Below are 25,901 nucleotides of genomic sequence, written 5' to 3'. Positions count from 1 at the left end.
CATCTGCCTTTAAAATTCTCTTCATTCCTGAAATACATGCATTTTTACAACACAGTCCAAATAACAGCATTTTCATAATTATTTTCCTTAAAGAACTTAAGTCATACTCTGAAGGCTTTAATCCTTCAATTAAGAGAGAACATAAAGGCCGCGTGTTTTAGCATATTTCCTTAGAGTTTGCATATTCAGTAAGATATTTTTCACTTTATTGCCTCATTGTTAATCCTACATTGAAGAGAAGTCATATTTTCTGTGAATATTATGGAGCACTAGGACTAAACTCATGTTTGCCAGATTTGCAAATTTTATACCTGTGCCATTCCACAGTCAGTGTAAACTGGATCTGGGTCTCTTTTCTGACACTCTGAAGTTCGACCATTAGATGTCATGTCAAATTCCCTACATTCCACATATGGATGAAAATATGTGGATCCTAATGCTAATAATTTCCAAGCTCCAAAAGAACAGGATCTGCCAGATTTGGCTTCTTAGCTTCGGTCCTCTCAGAGCTGTGAAAGAGTAACTGTGGAGCTGCTTCCAAACAAAACAGTGATTATTTGCCAAAAGGCATGTAGCACTTAGAGAAATGCATTAAATGACAGAATCCTACTTTTGCTGTAATTAAGCAGAACTAATTCAGGTAGGTTCAGTGTATTTCAGGTCATTTTCCAACTCTTGAGAGCGACGAGAATGTCTGTTTACATCACATGAATCCCACTCACAATGAGACCACACTGGAATGAGTTCCGCTTTTAGGACCAGGACTTAGCCTGATTTTTAAGCATCTGACATTGTTAACAGAGCTTTTTTGTGTGCTGGCCTTAGTCTGCTGACAATGTTTCTTCCCTTCTGCCCTTTCCAGGTGAGCTGGCCAGGAGAAACGCTTAAGCATTAGTGTATATCATTAGACATCAGAGGGTTGCAAATGCCTCAAGCCCAGGGTAAGGTTCAGTCAGAACTTAGGCATCTGAAAGCTCAGCTGTAGACAATGAAGCCCACAGAAATGGAAGTTTCTGTTTTTCTACTCAGAAATGACTTGGAGTTTTGCTTTTTCTACCTGGTTCAGTTCGCGGTTCTTACAGATTGTGAGTCATACATGAGAAAACAGCTTTTGCAAAGTGCTTTTGAAAATAACAGTGCTATCCAGACTGTGTGCTTGATTCTGCAATGGTGGTGGGGAGTTGCAGCTGGAAGATGCCAGCCTCAGTCATTCCTCTTTTAGGAGACAGATTTTACCATTTCAGATAGCCACTATGGGAACAAATACACTAGGAAATAAGGTTGTAACAGTTTCACTCTTTGTATTGAATTTCTCATTTGTTTGCTGTTGCTGTTTCTTCGTTTTAAGCTGAATACAGTTTTCATATTTATGAATGCATTTATCTAAAAATGTTTTAGTTTGTTGAGAAAGTATAAGCAGCAATGAATGGTTGCATGCACTGCCCGTAAAATACGTGACCATGCATACAGCCGTAACACAAATGGAGAATATGTGTCAACACCAGGGTATATATAAGATCATTCATTTATCCACCTTTGTATTCTCTTGAGTCTCATGGTCTAGTCGTAGGCATAAACTGTAGCTTAAAGCTGTTTTCTACACAAATAATCCATCATTGCTAATTGATGCATGATGGTAATATCATCACAGGGAGAATAACGGATGCAACAGTTAAAGCTACATTGCTTGAAAATGTTTCAAAAATTAGATCTAAATGAGAAAATGCTGATGACTGAAATATTCTCAGGGAAGGGAGTCATCTTCATTAAACTGTTTTTTGGGAGATAAAACTTGTTCCTCATCCAGCAAATCAGATGTGGATTTCCTTTTACCATTTTTTGTGATCATCACGTTTTCCTATCCATCACAAAATCATTGAATCTACACCCTGCAATATGGATCGGGGTGAGTCTGGAAATATGGCCCTCCCAGGAATAGTGATAAGATATCCAGTTGTGTCAGACTTATTTCCAGAATTTTTCAGCAAACTTATACTTCCAAAATATTATTTATCTAAAACATTGAATAATATTATCTACCATTTCTCTATATCTGCAGTATACCTAATGAATCTGTCAATGAAAAGCAATTCCACTTTCTACCCGTGTATCTATTTCCCCCTAAATGTGAAGAGCAATTAGAAGGGAATATGGGCTAACCCAGACTCAAGTCTGAATTTCATCACTGGAAAGTATTTTGACCAGTACAAGTTGAAAGTAACATCCTTGTGAACATAGATTTGGTATGATATATGCAGTAGGTGTTTGAACACCCTTATATTGTGAGGGAATGCATTCATAGCTGTGAGGCGTCTTTTTTCATATGATACGAAAATAAGATTGGCTCAGTGGAGCACAGCTCTTTCATACCAGCTGAGAGACCAACCAACTGGAATTTTACAATGAAACTTTCAGTCCTGACTAGTCTTTGTGAAAAAACTCTAATGGCTTTGGTGAGAAATATTGAGTGCTGTCCCTTGAGATCTTGAGGTGTGGAGAAGGAGTCTTGCATCTGGGCAGGAACAACCCCAGGTTCCAGTATAGGTTGGGGAATGACCTATTAGAGAGCAGTGTAGGGGAAAGGGACCTGGGGGTCCTGGTGGACAGCAGGATGACCATGAGCCAGCACTGTGCCCTTGTGGCCAAGAAGGCCAATGGCATCCTGGGGTGTATTAGAAGGGGGGTGGTTAGTAGGTCGAGAGAGGTTCTCCTTCCCCTCTACTCTGCCCTGGTGAGACCTCATCTGGAATATTGTGTCCAGTTCTGGGCCCCTCAGTTCAAGAAGGACAGGGAACTGCTGGAGAGAGTCCCGTGCAGGGCCGTGGAGATGATGAAGGAAGTGGAGCATCTCCCTTATGAGGAAAGGCTGAAGGAGCTGGGTCTCTTTAGCTTGGAGGAGAGGAGACTGAGGGGTGACCTCATTAATGTTTATAAATATATAAAGGGTGAGTGTAATGAGGATGGAGCCAGGCTCTTCTTGGTGACAACCAATGGTAAGACAAGGGGTAATGGGTTCAAACTGGAACACAGGAGTTTACACTTAAATTTGAGAAGAAACTTCTTCTCAGTGAGGGTGACGGAACAGTGGAACAGGCTGCCCAGGGAGGTTGTGGATTCTCCTTCTCTGGAGACATTCAAAACCCGCCTGGACGCCTTCCTGTGTAACCTCATCTGGGTGTTCCTGCTCCGGGGGGTGGAATTGGACTAGATGGTCTTTTGAGGTCCCTTCCAATCCCTAACATCCTGTGATTCTGTGATTCTGTGATTCTTTGTCATTTCTTTAAGTGCAGTGCTTGTCACTGAAGTGAAAGCATTTGTCAGGTTACAGTAAAGGCATAAAGAGAATTAAAATTGATAAGACAAACAATGTGGCAAATGTTAGTCTGTAACTTCGCAGAAAATACATCTGTGGGTGCGAAGGGAAGACTGTGGCTCTTAGAGTCCAGATTAGAGCTCGGTGCTGTAAGGGTCTGGGGAACTCGAGGGTGCGTTCTTCATCTCGTGTTCGGGCATAATGTGCCCATCCTTACGTCCCTGTTGGGAGCGTGAGCCGCCTCCCTCTCCATCTGCGCGGCAGGGAGGGGAGCGGGCCCACGCGCTGCTCCCCGGAGCTCCTCAGCATGACGCAGTATTTGGCCTGCCCTGACCATCCCGCAGGCCGATGTTGCAACCTTTGTGGCATTTTTTTCTTGCCCAGTATTTGCTTTCACTCTGAGGCCTAAAAGTTAATCTGTCATAGTAGTCTTCCAGCTAAGTGGCTTTACTTTCTGCAAAATTTTGCAAAAAATGAATTTTTACTGTTACTGAAAATTATTTGCAGTGAAAACTGTATAAACTACATCCTGAGATGATGGAAAAATCAGTTCATGTCCTCTCTTTATTTTCTTTTTTTAATAGCAAACATGCTGTGGTTTGTGCAATGTTTGAGTAGCTAAGTGTCTACTTAGAGGTGTTTTATTTTTGTAGTTACAATATCAACTGAGTTCATTATAACCGGCTTGCACTTCTTAACATTCGACCTTTCCCAGATGAAACCTTAATTAACACTTGTCAGTTTGGAGGCCTGGCAGTCCAGACAGTGACCTTTATTCTGCTGCTGTCTTAGGCAGGGTTTATCACTCTGACAGAACCTAATTAAAATAAAAAATAATCAGTGAGTGATGTCAGTGACAAATGGAGAAACAGAATATGAGCTTTTACTGGCCATGGTACATCTATAACTAGCTGCAACTCTCCCCTTTTCTTCACTGATGGAGGGAATGTTATTCTGCCAGCCATTATTCATTCTCAATGAGCAGGGATAATCTTTCTTAATCCCTTGGAGGGGTTTCTTTGCAATATGTTCATTCTGAACTTTAAATCACTGTTTATGTAGAGCCAGATTCTGTCATGCTTTTTCCTGCCAAATAGTAGCTTGCTCTGTTAAAAATGCAATAGTAAGAAAAAGAATAAAGAGAAGTAGGCTCTATGCTGGATCCTTAACTGATGAATCCAACCATGTGAATTTCCACCTGCAGTTATTTTTCTTCTTGAGCAATGACTTCAACTTCTTATTTTATTGTCAAATCTTTCCACTTACCTAGATGAGCACGAAGGCCTATGGTCCATTTTTTGGAAAACCAAAGAAGAAAAGCCTGCAAACTATGCAGTTTTTTGTTCTTTTTCACAGGTTCAGCCTCTACCATTGAAACTAGGAGCAATCTCCATGCCACTAGCATCAGAAATTCAGTGAGCTCTTTCAGTTGCCATCTTAGTGATCGTGATCCTCCCCAGAAATCTATATAATCAGTTAAGCAGAACACTGCTGTCCTCGCCTTTGATATTCTAATAATCCTCAAACTACAGCAAAGTCAGTACTATCCAGATAGCCAAATTTAGACAGACTTACCCTGTAAGGTCAGAACAGTTCTTACATTAGCTTATGCCAGACCATGAACACAAGGAAGTGATTCTCTGCACTTTGCATCTCTGTTTACCCATTAAGGTCTCTTCCTTAACAGAGTGAAGAAGCCCTCGTGAATTACCTGTTTCTCGTTTTCTGAAGTTCTTGGTGAATCCCCACCCCTCTTGTTTCAATACTGTGTTATTTTTGTTTATGTTACCTGTTTGTGAGATTAAGATTTGCTGGTTCTCATCAAGTTCTCTATATCTTCAAGGGCAAGTTTATTAAGTGACGGAGTTTTCAAGTCCAGCTTACTATTTTCAAATGGAGCACGGCACGGATTAGATTATTTTAACTACACATTTCATTCAGTTTGTCATACAAGATGGATTCTTTAGTTATAGTGTTAGATTTGTATAAACTTTACCTTTCCCATTGTTGCTGCCTTTTCTTTCTTTTTTTTTTAATTAGCCACAATTGCAATTATGTTCTGAAGTTTCCACAATTACAAATCCTAATATCACACATTTTATAGTATGGTTGCTTATATGTAAGCTCCTCTCATTTGATCATATCTGATTTTTTTCAATGTATTTTCTGTATTTTTCCACTAATATACCAGAGAGATACTGGATTACTTACTGCTGAAATACAGGAGCTGCATTTTTGAAGATTCTCTTCTAGTACAATAAGATAACTCTTCTTCACTTTGAAGAAGCCTGTTAATTGAGGAGAGTTTTGTATTCAGGCAGCTGTGTTCTTGGATTTGACTAATTACATCCTATGCAAAGCATGTCTTGTCAAGAAACCTGACCCAGTGTCTATTAAGAGCTCAGAAATTTCTGAAATAACAGTGAACTCTGGGAAAGAGCCAAGAACAAGGAGAACTGAGGGGTTTTCACTTGGTATTGGTCATTTCAATGCATTTTGAACAAGAAAACCTTTTCTGTGTTAATAATCTAACCTTTTTGTATGTTATTGATTTTAGTTGATGAAGGAGTTTCCTCTGCTCAGCATGTTCAACATCCATGAAAACCTGCTAGAGGCTTTGTTGGAACTGCAAGCCTATGCAGATGTCCAGGCAGTCTTAGCAAAGTATGATGGTAAGTTTGTATGTATTTATATTTTCGCTATCTGGTACACACAGAAGCAATGTTTCTAGGACAAACTCTTAGAATTTAGGAAATGCTGTAATTAAGGTGATTGGCATGAGTTTCATAGATCCACTTACACAGTCCTTAATCCAAAGATTAAACGTGGATTTTTTTTGCCAACCCATGCTTAGTTCATTGTACAGGGTAATGGAACTCACTAGCAGCTCCTCAGTGCTTTCTTTGCTTTCTGTTGATGTTTAAAGAACATCTATTTAGGTTCTGCAGACTTTTTATTGCATGCTATTCAGACCTTGTCTGAAGAAAGGATTATCAGTTCCCTTGTGGACTTTTCTATGAATGTTGACTTAGTAGCATACAAGAGCTTTACAAGCATTAATTGATTTAACTTCACAGCAGCCTAGTGAGTAAGCAGACTTCATGTCTTATGGGGAAAACTTCGAAAGTTTCAGAAGACTAGGTGAACTTTTTGCACTAATTTTCAGTATTTTTCAGTGAGCATTGGTTTATGCAGCATTACATCACTTGTAATATTCAAATCGCAGCTCCCGCTGACTTCAGCTCCAGCCCTTTGAACTTGAATTCATGTTAAGCTGAATGGGTTTTCCTTGTACTGCGTAGAAACTTTGTGACAGAAACAGGAATACAATCCAGTTCTCTTGAGCAGCATCCACCAACTTGCACAGTGCCACTTGTCATCCTCTTCCTGCAGTCCCTGGCTCACTCACTATCCACATTCCAAGTTCTGCAACAAGTGAATCAGGAATCCTACAGCCGTCAGTTTCCTGTCGTGTTATTGTACTACACAGTCTGCGTTCGTCCTCAGAAAAGTCTCATTCTGTGCACTGCAGTATGGCAGGGGGGTTTATGAAAGGACTATTATGTAATCATATAACTGAAAATGAGATCATAACACACATGAATCAAATAGCTGAATTAAGTGAAACAGGTAGCCTTAATTTTGATATTTCTTAACTCTTTCTCTAGGTTGATCTTGTAGCCTTCAAAATGTTCTTAATTACTAGCTCTTCCAGCCTTTCTGGTGTTCTTTGAACAGAGATTTTAAACTTCCGAAGTTCTTGAAAAGGTAGATAGAGATCATTACAAGTACTGTTGTATAAATGGCTTCCACTATGGGCTCTGGAGCCTATATCCACAGTACCTGGGCCACTCTTTCTCTTTGTTCTTTGAAGGACGTAGCATCCCTTCCAGCCTACCCTTATTTGACCTTCTGTCCCATTTGTCTACTGAGTTGTCTTCTCTTTGGCATGGTTAATTTCAGCTTTCTGTTGCTCTCAGTTCATACCAGAGGCTCCTTGTTCAGCCAGTACTGCTCGTTCCCAATTCCATTCTTCTGCCTCTCCTAACTACCCATCCCAATGTTCTCTTCAGGGCAGTGATGGTCATGATATATCTCCTCACCCACTTTTCAGCTCCTGTCTTACCAGACATCTTTTCCATCTACCCTTTTCTGGGTGGCTTCTGCATCTTCTTCATTTGACATCCAGTACTGCATTGCCTGCATGCCAAAAAGTAGAGCAGTAAGAGCCCACACAGACAGAGGCTTCTTGCTGTCAGCCCCAGTACTTGGCCCCATATCACATGGAACAGCTGCAAGAGGGTGATGCATAAGTTTATTGGAGTACTGAGACGTGTGTTCTTGGTAAGCAAAGAATCTTTGGAGGTTATAACCGAAAAAATTGCAGAAGCTTCCACTGAATATGTGCCAACTGCTTTTTTTTTAACAGCTTATAACTTAGGTGTAGATCCCCATGGACTTTATTTTGGCACATTACGAAACAAGTAAATAGGAATGCCCATTTTTATGCCCCAGACACCACCAGACGATGACACCTTCTAGACCCTGGGAGATAGCAGAACTGTGATGGAACAGAGAATTAAGCCGTCCTGTACCAAATCTCAGACTAAACTCCCGCGCTAGCTCTATTTTTGCCTACTGAAGCACTCATCCCTAGTTTTAAGCAACATGGTGTCACTTTGTGCTATGGAAGTTGATAAAACTCAAAAGTGTGTTTTGTTTTCTCAAAAGCATCTCATAGAGTCAGAACTGAGGTTGTAAATGTAACAAGTGAGGCTTTTCAAAATAAAACTCTTCTAACTTCGAACCCATGCAGTTTGAACTCACACTTTGCCATATATAAACAAAGGTGTGCGTATACACTAGGTATGCACAAGGACTTGGCAAACACAGGCTTAACCAGTATAACCCTCACAGTTCATGAGTCTCAGAAGGCCCATCTCAGGGAGTCTCAGCTCATTTTAGAACTCATCAGCTTCACGTGTTGTAAAATCTATTGGAATATAAAACAATGAACTCATTTATACTTTCCTATCTGCAGTTTCAGTTGGTCCCACTCCACTGCCTTTTTTTGACTAAGGACAAACGTGATTTATTGTATTTTGATAACATATGAACAAATTATTTCCTTAAGCAGCCTTCCCCCCACCCTGGGCTAAAAAGTTGGATCACATTATGCGAAACCTCAGCCTCTGCAAGCAAACACACTGCTTTACCAAAAGCCATGTGTTAAATTGTGTTTACATTATGTACCTGGCAACAGAGCTGATGTCCGTATTCATTATTCATGGAAAAAGAGTCTCATTAGTGGGAAGGCATGCACTGTTGCTGAGCTACATCATTATGGTTTCAGAGTTCAATGCCTGTCAATAGAGTGCAGATGACCTAAATATGGCTGAATTCTGAAAGGATTTTTGGCTCTGATTTAACACATATCCATGTTATTTACAGCGGAAATAGTTATGTCTGCTAAAAAAACTGTTCTTGATGGAATAAGCTTCTGGTATTCATAGTAGATAAAGTTTCTCTGCTCCTCTTTCCTTGCTTTTTAAACGGATTGTTTTCCAGTGGACTAGGTATGCTTGTAGTGTTGCTTAGAGCAAATGATTTATTAACTTCCTTGGGCAGCCAGTTGCTTTGATTGTTATTATCTGGTAACTTGGGCACTGCGTGAAAACTCTGACCTTTCTGGCAATTGAAATTCAGATTTAAAAAGAATGAATGTCTATGTATTTAGTCATAGTGATGCAGTGGTTCCTCCCTAAACCTGTCTTTGCTTTCCTTTTTTTAAATGACAGTGTTTTCTAGTGAGACTATAAGCCTTCTGGTTTGCAGGAGGAACACCTTGTACAGATTCCCCTTTCACTTACCCCCTTGCAAAGAAAGAGTCCCAAATTCAAAGTTCACTTGCAAAGATCATTTAGATCAAAGGATACATAGAAAGAAAGTGGCTTTTTAAATACAGAAGGTCTCATTCTGCTCTAGGCTATGGCACTTTTTTATTTGGTAACAGCTTACTTCAAAGAATCGTACTTTAAATTGCTGTCAAATCAAAATACACGCCTTTGAAGAAACACTTTAGAAACAGAGTCTTCTTTGTCTCGGAATACTTTTGATTTAATGAAATCCAAACAGGTATTGTAGAGCAGTTAACTCTAAAATGTAGCCTATTCAGGGCTACTCTCCTTTCTTCATCCCTGCTCCGTCCAATTTCTTCTTTTCCTTACAGACTTATGAAATGGGTAAATTCTACTTGGATTGAACTTGAAGGTGTTCCTTTTGTGGAGAGTTGCAGACTGATGAACCAATTGCATGGAGTCTTCAGTCTTCAGCTATCGTCTCCAGCATTTTTGTGTATATTTGTATATTTGAGATGACAGCTCCACTCCATCAGTTTAATTACTTGCCATGATTACTTTTGGTATTTTTGAGAAGGTGTTCTACCTGGAGGAGCTAACTGACTAGATGTTCTAAGTGCAAGAAAGGGTTTTCTTCTGAGTTAGAGAGGTAGCAAGTGGCAGTATGGAAGCAACCATTACCTCATGAGCACTATTTTATAATCTGTTTATTTCTTTAAAAAAGAGACCATTAGAGAAAGTGTCTCTTAGTTAAGGTCACACCAAAGCTTAGTCTACCTTGTCTGAGAAATGCAAATCGAGTAGGACCTCCAGTTTGTATAACAGCAGTATCAAGATAATTAGTCTTTTTTCCAATTACATCTTTTTCAGCTTCTGCTTCTAAGAGCTAGTGTCTTTTCTCCATGTCAAAATCACTCGTTGCTTCAGCTTGGTCTCTGTATCAGTTCTGTGTCTGGTCTCTTTTTTGCCATATGATTCTGTGAGGTTTTTTTTGTTTCTCCTGCTTGTGCAAAAGCACAAAAAGTCTAAACTAATTATACTAATCTTGCTCTTTCTAATCTCCTATAGGAGAAATTATTCCTTCTCCTCTATATGCATTTAGGATTGAACTTGGTCAAAGTAAAGGGACTGAAATCTGCCTTGTCACTGCGATAGTCATCAGCAAGCGTTGCATATTAAGTGTTTACAACCAGCAGTGACCCTCAAAATCTTTCCATAACTGAACAATTTAAGTTTTAGTTGTGGTCATGGCAAAATAAACACTTTTTGTTTGTGCTCCTATCCTAGCAGGGCACCAAAATCCAGGCTTTAACATACACAGTGGCTCTGTGTTTGAGTTTGATTGGGGTGTTTCCCACCACTGAGGAAGAACGGCAAAAGTAGAGAGAATGGGAACTGCTTAGTTTCGCAAGCACAAAGTAAGCGTTAGATCATGTGTGTTCGGAGTTTTGCTCCCACCAGCATGTTTTCCACCACATTTTGTGGAAAAATGCAATGACTATTCTCATGGGAGAGAATACTACAGGATATTAGATCTTCTAGACAAAGTGTTTCTCCCCTAATGTTTAGTTCATACCTTCCTTTATTGAATTCCATCCCATTACTGTCGCTTTTAAGCATTTATATCAGCTTAATTCACTTACTTTCTTAATGTTTGCATCTTTATAGATGACTGCGTCTCTCTTCTGTCATCACTGATCCAGCCTGCATGTATTTATTTGCGAGAGCACTTTCAGTCTTTCCCATAAGCAATTTTTCCTACCACCTGTGCAAGAGCCGACAATCTTGCCTGCAGGTGCGGAGAACTGGGGGAGTTCTGTGCTGACAGGGCAAGTGTTGGCCTATCATTTAAACACTGGAGTCTACAGGCAGGCTGAGGGAGAGAAAATCAGGGCTGGGGTTCACCCCAAGCCATAGCACAATATATGTCCTGTATGCCAACAATTTTTTGGTTTACCTCCATAACTTCTTCAGTTTGTTGATATACTTTCGGTTACATATTTGGAAATAAGTGAATGATTCCAGCAGCTCAATGTAGTCTCTCTCCAGTGCTATATGAAGAAGAACTAGCAGTTTGGCTAGAAGGATCTTACTGTGCAAATTATGGCCCTAGATCTACATCTTATTTCAGCAAATATTTAAGTCCTATTAATGTTGATCAGACTATTCACTGGGAGGAATGGCTGACACGCCAGAGGGCTGTGCTGCCATCCAGCGAGATCTGGACAGGCTAGAGAGTTGGGCGGGAAAAAATTTAATGAAATATAACAAGGGGAAATGTAGAGTCTTGCATCTGGGCAGGAACAACCCCAGGTTCCAGTACAGGTTGGGGAATGACCTATTAGAGAGCAGTGTAGGGGAAAGGGACCTGGGGGTCCTGGTGGACAGCAGGATGACCATGAGCCAGCACTGTGCCCTTGTGGCCAAGAAGGCCAATGGCATCCTGGGGTGTATTAGAAGGGGGGTGGTTAGTAGGTCCAGAGAGGTTCTCCTTCCCCTCTACTCTGCCCTGGTGAGACCTCATCTGGAATATTGTGTCCAGTTCTGGGCCCCTCAGTTCAAGAAGGACAGGGAACTGCTGGAGAGAGTCCCGCGCAGGGCCACAAAGATGATTAAGGGAGTGGAGCATCTCCCTTATGAGGAAAGGCTGAGGGAGCTGGGTCTCTTTAGCTTGGAGAAGAGGAGACTGAGGGGTGACCTCATCAATGTTTATAAATATATAAAGGGTGGGTGTCACGAGGATGGAGCCAGGCTCTTCTCAGTGACAACCAACAGTAAGACAAGGGGTAATGGGTTCAAGCTGGAACACAAGAGGTTCCACTTAAATGTGAGAAGAAACTTCTTCTCAGTGAGGGTGACAGAACACTGGAACAGGCTGCCCAGGGAGGTTGTGGATTCTCCTTCTCTGGAGACATTCAAAACCCGCCTGGACGCCTTCCTGTGTAACCTCACCTAGGTGTTCCTGCTCTGGCAGGGGGATTGGACTAGATGATCTTTCGAGGTCCCTTCCAATCCCTAACATTCTGTGATTCTGTGATTCTGTGATTCACCTGTCTGAAGTTATGCCCATAGAAATCTGTATTGTTGACTTGGGAATAACATACACTTTGCATTCAAAATAGGGAATAATTTCTGATTAGTGACTTAGATTCTGCATTTATTAATGACTAAAGCAATTGCAACATTCCTGTCTCTTCACATTTAGGGCCTTTTGATGACTTGGATAGAGGATGTTTCACCAGTCCATATCCAGATTCAGAATTTCTTGGTTTAGTCGCTATTCTATAAGAACAAGAGATCACATGACCTGTTTAGATGATCTGTGGCATATTCTGTATATCTTGAATCAGAGAAGTAGTGATACTATGGTTCCAAGGATCCATAGCATCCTTCCATTAATTCACTTTCACAAGCAACCCCTTATGTAGCAAATGACCAGTAAGAATTCACTTTCACAAGCAACACCTTATGTAGCAAATGACCAGTAAGAATTCACTTTCCTGACCCTCCCCATAGCTGACTGGGGCTAGTTGAAAGAAAATGCTCATAAATTAAATCTAGACTATTTTGTGTTCTGTTTAATGATACAAGCAATAAGGAAGAAGGAGAGCTTTTTTTAGATTGACACATCAGTTCTTATTAGGCAAAAATGTCCTGATGGTTTTGACAACACAATAGCAGTCACATCTTTCAGCACATTGTGGGAGCTCCACAAGTAATCACAGAAGGGTGGGAAACCGTATATGTGAAGATACTTTGCCAGATGGCTCACAGAGCTGGACACAGTCATTTAAGAAAAACTTCACTTCGGTTCCTGACAGAGGACGTATCTTCTAGGGCTAATTTAGACTTGATTCCCTTGATGAATTCAATTTTTAACCAGACATAATTGTTTTGTGCTTTTCTCTAAAATAGGAGGGTCCTGTTTTGGAGATGAAGCCTAAACTATGTAATGATTTCAAAGTATTCTAGTGAACAGACTGGAGTATAGCAAAACCAAATACTTACAGTCTAACATGGCTCAAAGAAAAAGCAAAACACTTTCGGAGGGAAGCGGGCATGGACCTACTGAGGGCTGTCTCCACAGCAACGTAAACATGAATGTTTGTATGTATTTCTTCCATTGCCAAGGGACTGTAGGTATTATCCTCAAATAAGCGCCGGTTCACACGAGGAGCACAGTACTGGAAGGGGCCTCCTCGGTGAGTCAGGTCCCCCACTGTTGCGTTCACTACATATTACCCCTTCCATGAGCTGAGGACGCTTCATCTTAGAATTAGCTACTTTGTTTGCCGCACTGTTCTACCTGGAAATCTGCCTCAAAATTCACTTCTCAGAAACTTTCTTTTAATCTCCAGCCTAAACTTAATTCTGAACTGTTTGTTCTTGTGCCAGTGTCCTTTACCTAAGCAGCCCTTCTCCTTTCCTGGCGTTCCTTGTGAATATGCGTAGGGAACCGTTGTATCATCTTTAAGACTTTATTTCTTTTGGATTGCTACAAAAACAATCCAGTCTTTCTGTTTGTTTTTGTTGTTCTTGACCATGGGTGACCGGATTTTAACACAACATTCCTTGAGAAATCCCATTTCTTCTGCAGGAATGACTCAGGTGGTGTTCCTGAGCCTTACTTCAAGTTCTCTGACATCTTAATGTCTTAGCCAAGAATTGTAATATTCCTCACAACTTGGGCCATGCAACTTCCACTGGACATTCTCCATGCGTTTATCAGTGGTCTGATGCAGAAACTAGCCCTTATACATGTAGTCAGAGGCCTTTTGTGCATCTTGAGTGCTCTTATTGTCTAATCTCATGGATTGTGTATTAAGAGCCGAACTGCCATTTTCTTGCTGCCATTGTGGCTTTTGCTGGTGTATCTACTTTCTTTGATTAAATTGAGCCAGCAGCTTTCATTGGCATAACAACTGTGTTTCCTCTGCTGCATCAGTTACACACTCCAGACCTCTTGATTCCTGCTGGTTTTCAGCTCCTTCAAACGGATAGAAAAGTGAAGTGGTGCTCTTGCTGCATTATTCAAAGAAGTCTGGGCAAACATTCTCTTCTTGGTCCTTTTTTTAAATGTGGAGTTTGCCTTTTGCCTGGGAAAATGTAGACCTTTTGTCCTATGTCATTCATTCACGATTTTGTAAAGGTCAGATCCTGAACCAACGTTACTAGGTTTGAACTGATGCAGGGAAATGAGGCAATGGTGACTTGATGGCCCAGAGAAACAGTTACTGGTAAGGGGAAAATAAGGCATTATATTGACCAGTTGAAAACCTTATAAATGACAGCACATCATTGTGGGAGGTTTTGTTGTCTTGGTTTGGTTTTTTGGGTGTTTTCCTTTGTTTGTGGTTTTTTGTTTGTTTGTTGTGGAGTTTGTTGGTTGATTGGTTGGTTGATTGGGGTTTTTGCATTCGTCTACTTTTCACTCCAGTTATGATGTGGTCAATAAGGTTTATGCTGAAATACAGAGACTAGTGTGTTCTGAAAAAGGTCATTTCTGCTTACTGGAAATAACTTTTAACTCCTAATCTTAAGGGAAAACTGGTTTAAGCAGGGTTATTGAAGACGCTTATAAATGTTTTCTTCTTCTGTCAATGAAGATGTGCTCACATCTGTGTCTGTAGCTAGCTTCTATTAGTGTAGTAATTAACACATCTGTCACCCAGGCTACTTTGCATGCTGTTGATTTTAATTACTTTAGTCACTACTATTACATACTCCAGTGAAATTATAGTTGGAATATATTATAGGGGAGCCTCCAACGAGATCTTTACATCTCATACTTGAAGTGCAAGTGCATAAAACGACAATGGAGGGGATTTAACAGGTACCATTTACAAAGTGCCTCAGTGATTCTGGAAATTTTCTGTGTAACAGAACAACATTCTGCTTGGTTGCTTGGTTGTTAGTAAGAGAAGGATGGTGACTGCTGAGATGTGACTTGCTTCACCTCTTTAACTGCTTTGTGGAGCCCCATGTTGCAAGGCACTGGGGTTCAGTAAATCACGAGTTTATTTTAACCCTAAAATTACCAAGCTTTATGGTAATTTTGTCTTTCTAATCAACTTTAATGCAAAACTGAGGGGTAGATAGTTTCTTAGAATGATAGTCAGATTAGCTGCTCTTCACTTTTACAGTGGGCCTAATTCAGTGCCTTGTGTTTACTACACGGTGTATTTGCAGTTTAATATAAGAAACTATAATTATTATATTCGGGCCTAATGCTTCCTGTCACTTAGTGTTTCACTGGGCTTTATTTATAGTAGTGGGTAGGCAGTTTGCAGAATCCAGCCTTTAGTGGAGGCTTTTCCTTTTCCCTTTCCTTTTCCTTTCCTTTCCTTTCCTTTCCTTTCCTTTCCTTTCCTTTCCTTTCCTTTCCTTTCCTTTCCTTTCCTTTCCTTTCCTTTCCTTTCCTTTCCTTTCCTTTCTTTTCCTTTCCTCTCCTCTCCTCTCCTCTCCTTTCCTTTCCTTTCCTTTCCTTTCCTTTCCTTTCCTTTCTTTTCCTTCCCCTTCCCCTTCCCCTTCCTCTTCCTCTTCCTCTTCCTCTTTTTAATTCATTTAGCTGATATATTTAGCTTTTTAACGCTGGAATATTTCAGTGACTACATAATGTGTGTTTGGTGGGTAGACTACTAGTGTGGAAGTCTGTAACAGTGAGGACAAGTCTGTTAGGCAGCATTTCTCTCTACCTTTTGGATGCTTCATGCCAATCTGCTGGTAGAGAACAGGTATAAATTAAGTTGAACTAATGGGTAAGTCAAGTTTATGGCTGCTGTGTGTCTCTGGAACCGCATAAAATGGCGAAAGACTGTTTGGTGAATGTTTCGGTCTAAAATTTCCTCAAGAGGCAAAACACCTTATTTTAGTGTCGATCTTTAACTGCAGTAAATCTAATGGTTGTTTGCTTGCAAATCAAATCTACTATTACATAAGCAGCTGTCTTAACTTGTATAACTGCCACATATTCATATTAGACAACTGCTTCTGAATAAGAACAAGAGGGGTGAATAAGATAGCCCTCAGCTATTACTTAGGTGTTTTGTGAACTATGGCAAACTTTATGTATTCCAGATTACCTGTACATTTATGTATGAAGTAGTGAATTCTTTCATGATGTCTCTGTCATGTCACTCTTTTAATTAGTTCTCTAATGAACCCAGTTGCTGCTTTAATAGCAGTTCCAGTGGTCATTAACATGGGTTTTAAAGCCTGTATACTGGGTGGAAATTTAAAAATCCATGTGACATGGGAGCACAAGTCCCAAGATCAGAAAGTATTCTGAATTCACTTAATAACTTTGTGCATGTGATGTATACTCTGAAGTATCAATCAAACCCTTTTCTTTCTGCAAACTTTTAAATTTTCAGATGTTTACTTTTTTCTTTCTTTTCAACAGATATAAGCTTACCCAAATCAGCAACGATATGTTACACAGCTGCATTGCTAAAAGCCAGAGCTGTATCTGACAAGTAAGTGCATAAGAACCGCTGTTCAGCAAAGTTCCTGATTTAACTCGAGATTTCTCTTAGCTGAGCCCACACCTTAACAATCTGCTGGGTTAGCAGGATAATTCAGTCCTGCATACATTCATAAAATGTCTTTTTATATAAAGAAAAATTTGCAGTGATCAAACATTGCACTTCAAATGTTACAGAAGAAGAAAAGAGAAACAGCATAAATTAAATTCTTGTTTCAGTTTTATGTATACTGTCTGGGTGAGCTTTGGCCTCCTAGATAGTATAATGAAGATGCAACTAAAAGGTGTTGTGTGGCTGAACCTCTTCAACTTTGTATAAACCTGACCACAAAAAGGTAATAAATAAATGTGGATGCACTGGTAGCAATCTCATTTTACACGTGCTGTCAGAAGACTGCTCTACTTAAATAGCGGTGGGTGGGTTTAGCACTACTATGTCAGGGATTCTGAGAGGTAGATGATGTTCATATTTTTACAGACACAAATATCTGCTCATTCCTGTTACAATTTTCTCTTGGGTCTCAGCCTTCCAAGGTGCTGGGCACATCTACTGATGCCTGTGGACCTGAGAGCACTGACCCGCTCTGGAAGGGTGCTCAGCTCCTTGTGAGATAGAGCCCAAAAATCCCGATTCTGCTCACAGATGCCTTCACACAAATCCCAGGCAGAGTTGTGTCTGTGCATCTGAGGGTTGAATGCCTCCCTAAAGTTGGAAAGCAAGTAGAGTGGAAAGCGATTTTCTTGACTGACGTCCTGACAGTTTTTGCTTTTAAAGTGTATGTACACATCAAGATCTAAGTAATTTTCTTTCATTCTTTTTATCCTGTAGATCGCCAGTACCTACTGCAACATCTTTCCTCCCTACACAGCGACTCCAGCTTGGGAGGGCAGGGCTAAGGTTGTCACAGCTTTCCCTGTGGTGTCTGCCTGCCAAGTACAGCTCTGGAGTTAGCCGTGGGGTGTGAGGTGAGAAAGAGATTGCATGGTCTGGTTTTTCATTCACTGGGCAGATGATTTGCCCGCAGTTTGGGCATGCTACCCTCAATGGTGCTGCGGCCAGTAGACCACCCGCTACTGCTGCTGCATCTTGCTTCCATCCCAACCTGACCCAGGGGCATTGGGTTGGGAACCTCCCTAAAACCTCCCCAAACCTGTTTTTAATAGAAACCCTCCAACAATAATTTGGCAATGGTTTTTTTGGTGGTGTTTTTTTTTTTTTTTTTGCTTTTCTTTTTTCTGCAACTTCAGCCTTGAATATGCCACTTAGCAAGGTACCTAGAGCAAATTTAGACTAGTGACAGAGAAGGGACTGTTCGAACTGACTTTCTGCCACGATTATATGCAAACATGCTTTCCACTTCTGCTGGGATTTTCATTGGCCTTGATGTAATAGATCGCACACTTGCTGTGGGAGTTTGGAGAGCATAGGAAGTTGACTCAGTTTGGTTATGTGGGCCCATGTTCTAGGTTGCTTTTCTGGCTTTTTTTTTACCAGCATTTCTGACCTAATGTATTTGCTTCTTTGCTTTTGTAGATTTTCTCCAGAGGCTGCCTCAAGGCGGGGGCTGAGTACTGCAGAGATGAATGCAGTAGAAGCTATTCACAGAGCAGTAGAATTTAATCCACATGTGCCAAAAGTGAGTATGGAGAAAGCATTGTTGTAGCTTTAACACTGCTGAGGACCTAACTCCTGATTTCTGTGTCAGATTAACAAGTGGAAAGGGAAGCAAACAATGGGAAGGGAAAAAAGCTGATTGTATGCATAGTTTTTTTTTTGGTATTTCACATTTGGTGTCTCTACTCTGGAACATGCAACTTGAAATTTTAGCTGAAGTGAGTCCTCTGTGTGAGCAACACCTACATGCTGGATCGCGGTAGTAAACACTACCAAATGCTATGCTGCAGGACAGAACCATACTTAAAGACAGATTATTATTTACAAAATAGCCATTAAACATCTTCTAGTTCAAAATAATATGGTTTATTTGTTCTGATGATTATGTGTAAGAATATGGTTTTGGCATGCTATACAAAGGAGCCTATGTTTGGAGTTCATGGTGTGCTTCATATTAGTTGCATTAGTAATTCCTCATGCAGCATCCTGTCATTAAGTTCTGAGAATGCAAAGCTCAGAGATGAAGAATTACTGAGAACTACAAAGTAAGAAAAGGGATTTATGTTCTGATTCCTTAATCCTCTCTCTAGATGTGTATCTCAGCAGTAAGAATCTTGCCCAGGGGCTACAAAAGGCTAATGTATACTCAGTATTGCAGTCTATAAGTTCGTTGTAAAGGCAAACTAGAGGCAGATGCTTTTTGACCCTTGAAGATATGCCTCTGAACCTCACGCCTCAAACCTTTGGACCAGTGTTTCCCTTTGAAAGTGAGCATTCTCCACTGCAGAGCAGAAGACTGGTGTCTGTTAATGTAGGGAGCCTATTCATGAGGTACAGCTGAACACCAAGTCTGGTCAAGATAAAACCAAACCTTCTCCCGTATGTGCACATGGATTGCAGAAAGATCATTCTCATGCACTGCAGGAATTAAATATTTTGTCTGCGAGCTCTATCTGTTATGCCAGCCATTAAATAGCATGGTTTAGCTATCTGAAAGTTAGGCTGTTTGTTTAATAAAATCATCTAGACTTCCTCTACAGACAGTGGAAAGAAGGGACTATCTTATACATCTCTAGACAGACTTTCCCTCCAAGGTACCTGTTTCTACATTGACTATGAAGGGAGCAACTATTTTCCAATAAAAGCCTGATTTTTAGACAAGAAGTTTTAGGTGAGATGAGTCGCTTTGTCTTATTAGCTGATCTTCTATTTTTGTGCCAAGCTATAAAATGAAAATATTAAATGAAGTTGGTTCCAGGACTGCTTCTGTGGAACCCTGTTTACTTTCTTCCATCCCAATGGTTCTTGCACCAACACAACCATTGATATTTCTCTTCTGCCCAGTTGCCTGTTTAACTCTCTATTCCAGTCCTGTTCTCCGTGAAACTTTCTGAATGTTTTGCTGAAGCCTAGTTAGAGAATTCCATCCTTGCTGTCTACAAAATTAGATATCTTGCCAAGCAAAGATATCATTTTAGCCTGTCACGAGCAATCCTTGGGACCCTGTTCCATTTTCCTCACTTACCTCCATGCTTTTGATAATTCTTTTCATCAAAATCTTTTTTAACAGTTTGTATGCTAGTGATTCCATAGTAACACATATTGTTTCCCTCCTCTTTACATGAATGGCATTGCATTTACTTCTCTTATCACTGGGTCACTTGATTCTGAGTGGGGACCTTTTTGTTTTAAGTCAGTTATGGTCGTCTGGCCGTGGCTGCAACCGGTTCCTTCACTGTTCAGGGACAGAGATCATGGGCTGCAGTGGCCCCCACTTCTGTCCATCCTCCGAATGTGCATCCTGCTGTTGTCTCCATGCTCTGCACTGCCATGAAACTGAGGCTAAGTCTTCATTTACTATCTTTTCAATTGTTTCTTTTCTGTTTATACTTAAGACCTTGGTCTTCTTTGGTTTGACTTCCTTTGCAAAATCTACCTTACTGTAAGTTGTGGCAATTGCTCCATAACCTCTGGACTTCCAGACCTCCAAGATCCTGCTTTTCTTGTAGATCAGTACTTCCATTCATCGCTTGTGACCCCCTTCTCACTAGCCAGCTTCTGTTTAGTTGACTGTTCAGTACAAGGCTGAATCCCCTTTCTGACAAGTATCCCCATGTGTGAAATGCAGATTGTGTGTTACTTTCAATACTTTCGATTTGAATTCCAGTCCTCTTGCTCATTTAAATTCCTGAGCTTTTCAGTCCATGTTGTTAATTGATTCTCTCAGTTTTTTGAAGTCTGTCATTTTGAAATTGAAAACCTTTTTGAAACATACAAATTATCAGGATAACAAGGTAGTAACAGAAGGAGACTCTAGGGCTTTTTTAGTTCTTATTTTAACATTAAAACAGTGTAGCCTGATACAGATTAATATGCAGCACTGCTGATTTCACAGTCATTCTTTCTGCTATTAGCTAAATGATATTTAGGTGGCAAAAATATATTTTTGGCTATAATTTTATGCACATTACACCTCAATTTGCACTCAGTTGTGACTGAAATCATATCCAGTTTGTTCTTAATGAAATGGAGATAAGTTTTAGCATGCGACATCACAAGAATCTAGCAGTGCCACAAAAACAAATATGTCTTCAAAGCTTCTTTAGGATTTAAACACTAATGAGTCTCTTGTTCAGAGTGAGAAAGAAATAAATTACAAAGGTTACAAATTATTTAAAGCATTTGCAAAGTTCCCAGCAGAAGCCTTGAAAGCAGGGAACTGCACTATTAAAGAGAAAAAAAAATGATTCAATATGTTTGTGGTTTGCCTCAAAAGGAAATTTTACCATTTTTGGTGCAACTCATTAAAATTTAGAATTGTTACATAAAAAGATTATTACTGGATGTGCATTTTCAAGACATTTAACTGGAAATAGAAGATTTTTGCTAAGGAGATTCTGAGACAAAAGGAATGCAGGGAACACACTCTGAACACACTGAGAGATGCTGCTCACCCTGATTTAGCAAGAAAGAGAGACTGAGTCTCCTGTTGTGACCTATTGCGGGTTTGTGTGAAACAGCCGTGGGCTTCTTACAATGCTGCTGCTTTTTCCATAGGAGATTATGGCCAGATTGCAGTCCAGTGTTCCATAGCGATGCTACAGAGGTCAGATATACTTCTTACACTTTCTTTTGAATGTAATCTAAAGATGTAGGAACCCCATAAGAAGCAGCAGTTTAAAAGTCCAAGATTTCCATCTTTACATAGAGATGAGAAACCATGCAAAAAGCTACCTTCCACATAGAAACCAGTGTGTATCATGGTTCTGGGAGTCTTCTCAGTATGGATGTCCTGAAGATGTTGGCACCCACTTTCATCGATTCTAGATGACTATGCATCACCTTGGTTTTTATTTTCTGTCTGCACAAAAATGACTTTTACAGAGATCTAATGCTGCTGACAGTCTTTCTTCAGGCAGCTACCCTTCCAGCAAATATCCTTCTTTTGACACAGGTCTCTTCTTCCATTTTTGAGTACATTTCAATGACAATTTAATTCCCAGGGCTCAGTTCATTAAGTCTCAGCCATAGGTGATAAATTCTCCTTGGTTTTGGAACACACTGGAGTCAAGATGTGACACATGGAGGTACTAGAACTTGGTACGAAGGCAATAGAAAGCTCAGTGCAGCTGACCTGGCTGTGCTGGGTCTGGAAGCTGAGCTGGGCAAGCAAAGGCCAGCTCAAGTGTGTCAACTGGGATCTCCTCCTTGACTGCAGTGAAAATGGAACCACTGTCAAACCGATCAAGACTTCTCATTCTGAAGACACCTTACCTGTAAAAAGGTTTCTGTACTTGAAAGTGGCTTAATTTTTTAAACTGTACTGAAAAAATAAGTGATAAAACCTGTTACTTCCATCTACAGTTTGTCTTGTTTATGTTACTGAAACAACTCAGCTACAGCAAATTGCAGCTTTATACTTTGGCAGAGATTGCCTATGTAAAAAGAAAGCACTTTGCCAAGCAGAATGTTTTCAGGGTTCTCTTTAGTAGAAGAAAAGCATAACCAGTAGCAGATTGAAGTCAGCAGTACAGCAGGAAAGAGAACAAAGCAGAGAGCTGTGGATTCCAATATGAGAAGAATCACAACAAATTGTATCACTTGCTTGTGAAGACTTGTCTGAATTTTTTTTCAACCATCTCTGTCTTCAATGAGATTCTATGGACTAGTATCCTTTTGTTTTAGTGTAGCACCATGCACTGTGAAGTTTTAGTCCCAAAGAAATGTGCCAACACTGTCTAACAATGTGCTGCTCAAAAATTTAAGGGTTAAACAAAAGGGGGTTTATTGCCACTGAACCAGTTGGGTTATCACTATGATTCCAGAGGATTTTTTATGGAAAAGAGAGCAGTGCATCCTGTGTCATGGAGAGTACATAATTTGTGGAGTGTGTGGAGAAAAAGTGTATGTACACACACACACGCACAAGACTTCATCGGTATTATTTATATGTCGTGTTTGGAGCTTCCCCACTTTCATGTAAAGCAACTATCCCAAGCTAATGCTGACAAAGTACCACAGCTATTTCTGGAACATTCCTCAACTGTAGAACACCCTTTCTGAACTGATCTGCAAGGCTCCCTCCCTGCATTCAGACTCCTCCTGAAAAGCATGGGGTCCCTTTTCTGTCATTTATGAGACATGAGCAATTCAATAAAGTCAAAGTGGGGAGAAAACAGGTGATGGTCCAAATATGTAATTGTCAAAAGTGTGCTCTGCGCACAGGTGTAGGGGTTTGCTGTGTAAGCGAGGGGCTGAGCTGATTTAAAGAGGGTATCTGCTGAAGTTGGCTACATTTGAATCAGACAACTTAAATATTGATATTACTTTTAAAAGTGCCAGTTTTGTGTGTAAAGTTTCTTAAAAGATGTAACAAACCATTGACTTAAACACTTTGAAAGTTTTACCTGTTCTCCGTTTCATCTTTTCCCATTTTACAGGCTGGAGAATTGGGCGGGGAAAAATTTAATGAAATATAACAGGAGCAAGTGTAGAGTCTTGTGTCTGGGCAGGAACAACCCCAGGTTCCAGTATAAGTTGGGGAACAACCGGTTAGAGAGCAGTGTAGGGGAAAGGGACCTGGGGGTCCTGGTGGACAGCAGGATGACCATGAGCCAGCACTGTGCCCTTGTGGCCAAGAAGGCCAATGGCATCCTGGGGTGTATTAGAAGGGGGGTGGTTGGTAGGTTGAGAGAGGTTCTCCTTCCCCTCTACTCTGCCCTAGTGAGACCTCATCTGGAATATTGTGTCCAGTTCTAGGCCCCTCAGTTCAAGAAGGACAGGGAACTGCTGGAGAGAGTCCAGCGCAGGGCCACGAAGATGATTAAGGGAGTGGAGCATCTCCCTTATGAGGAAAGGCTGAGGGAGCTGGGTCTCTTTAGCTTGGAGGAGACTGAGGGGTGACCTCATCAATGTTTATAAATATATAAAGGGTGAGTGTAATGAGGATGGAGCCAGGCTCTTCTCGGTGACAACCAGTGATAGGACAAGAGGCAGTGGGTACAAACTGGAACACAGGAGGTTCCACTTAAATATGAGAAGAAACTTCTTCTCAGTGAGGGTGACAGAGCACTGGAACAGGCTGCCCAGGGAGGTTGTGGAGTCTCCTTCTCTGGAGACATTCAAAACCCGCCTGGACACCTTCCTGTGTAACCTCATCTAGGTGTTCCTGCTCCAGCGGGGGGATTGGACTGGATGATCTTTTGAGGTCCCTTCCAAACCCTAACATTCTGTGATTCTGTGATTTCTTTCTTATGCTATTTGGGTTTTTTTGTTTTTTGTTTTTTGGTGTTGTTTTTTTTTTTTTAAGTAAGAACTGTGTCTGTATGCTCGAGTGGTTTTTAGTAAGTTGTAGTTGCTAACAGAAACAAATAATGCAAACAAATTCATGTACCAGATGGGAAATGAATATGTTCTGCACACCCCATGATATTACAGAAAAACTATTCCAGACGTGTTTAAGAGAGTTTTTAACTGTTCAGTGAGACAGTGATTTGGTTTTGTATCTCCAGTAAAAAGGCCAAACTTCTTAATTACCGTCAATCTAATGAGAACTTTTAAGGTGACCTAAAAATGGCTTCTCTGGGCATGCAGAAACCAGTATTTGGGAACTATTTTAAGCTTGTGCTGTTCATCTCACTGGGAGGAGGAGAGTTCCTGTTCAAACAATGTCAAATTCTCATATTCTGGCCTGGAGGGGTGCTGTCACAGGTGCAGGAATGACTATTGCCTATTTGCAGCCTGAGCTGTTATTTCAGAGGCAAATTGCACAACTGAGGAAAAGAAGGAAACTTGCGTGAGACAGGTTGATTTATTTTATAAAAGGGCACTGAAGTAGCTCATTAATGTGGAATGTTAAAAGCACTCCCAGCAGAGGAGAATTAGTAGCCAGAGTGCTGCCAATATTATGAAATAAATAATGTATGTTCAATCAATTCACGTAAAAGAAACATAAACTCCACCATGTTGCACTTCATTTGTACCAGGTCCATTGTCATCCTCAAAATGCTCATTAAAAGGCATATTCCCATACATGTACAGAAAAGCTATACCTGAGCAATATTTATTACAATGTCGTATAACTGGCCCAGAAGCCCTCTGTGCGAGCACATGAAAAATACTGTTACCCTTGTTGTAACTCCTAAAAGATAGGTTTTTGACAGGAAAAAAAGTTTGTGGTGAGAGAAGAGAGAGACCAGAAAACCAAAGAAAGACAACCAAAAAAATCCAGGTCCAGACAATGCAGTGAAGAAGGGCTGATTGAGCCATCTGTTGATGACAGACGTCATTGTGCAACTTTAGTATTCACTCATAACTTGACTAAGACTAGGTTATCCTGGCTAAAATTATCTAGACTGTCTTTTCTGAGCTGATTGCTTTTTTTAAAGAAAGATGAGAACCCCAGATGGTGGTGACGTGCTGTTTCCTGTTCTAGTTAAACTTCTTCATTTGTTGTTGAAAAACTAGTGCAGCAGGAGGTATGCTGGGCTGGCCGTCTCTGTTTCCTCCGTGATGGCCAGATCTTCACTAAGTTTCTTATTTAGCCTGGTACTTGACTTTCCCTCTGAAGTGGAACTGCACTTGCATTCAGAGCCTCCCGTCTTCCCTGTGTATTCAAACTACTGAAAAGTTAGTGAAGTTTTCTTACTTAAATTGTAAAGATTGTGCCAGTGTAGCAGGAGTCACAGTTAATAGGGAGTCTGTCAAGAGGTGTACGTTGTTTTCTAGTAAAGCCAGATGGAGTTCGTACAGGTACAGATTTTAGCGGTATGGTCGGATCTTGTGTCTGTATTAGTCCTGTAGCAACAAGGGCTGTGCTCTGGACAGAGGTGTTTGGAAATGCTGAGATATAAATAGTCAGGTTCCCACCCTGAAGTCTTTGGTGGCTGAAGAGAAGGCTGTACCTGTCCAGTGTAGTATCTTTGATTAAGTGCAATAGGAGCCTCTTGGAAACTATAATCAGGTGTCTTTGGCTGGTTTTTTCCAAGAGCTGGAGATCTTTGTTGCACACAGAAGTCCATCAGGACTGTGATTCACACATTGTGTGGGCAGCATGAGGACTGCAGCTTATTGGATAGTTTTTGAAGAAAGATTTTTTTTGTTGAATTTCATTTCACTAGAAACCCAGCAGAT

The 25,901-nt window shown here is 40.6% G+C and overlaps 1 protein-coding gene across 2 annotated transcripts in view; it reads left to right on the top strand.

Moving 5' to 3' along the window:
- Window positions 1-25,901, top strand: part of ST7 (suppression of tumorigenicity 7) — a 151,487-nt gene that overhangs the window by 107,751 nt on the left and 17,835 nt on the right. For both annotated transcript variants that reach the window (XM_065643481.1, XM_065643489.1), the window contains exons 9-11: window positions 5,871-5,985; window positions 16,574-16,646; window positions 18,189-18,291. In XM_065643481.1, coding sequence (XP_065499553.1) covers window positions 5,871-5,985; window positions 16,574-16,646; window positions 18,189-18,291 — 291 coding nt within the window. The remainder of the gene's footprint in view (window positions 1-5,870; window positions 5,986-16,573; window positions 16,647-18,188; window positions 18,292-25,901) is intronic.

The sequence above is a fragment of the Caloenas nicobarica genome, chromosome 1, assembly GCF_036013445.1.
Source record: "Caloenas nicobarica isolate bCalNic1 chromosome 1, bCalNic1.hap1, whole genome shotgun sequence".
Classification (NCBI taxonomy): domain Eukaryota; kingdom Metazoa; phylum Chordata; class Aves; order Columbiformes; family Columbidae; genus Caloenas; species Caloenas nicobarica.
This window is presented reverse-complemented; position numbering and strand designations above follow the sequence as displayed.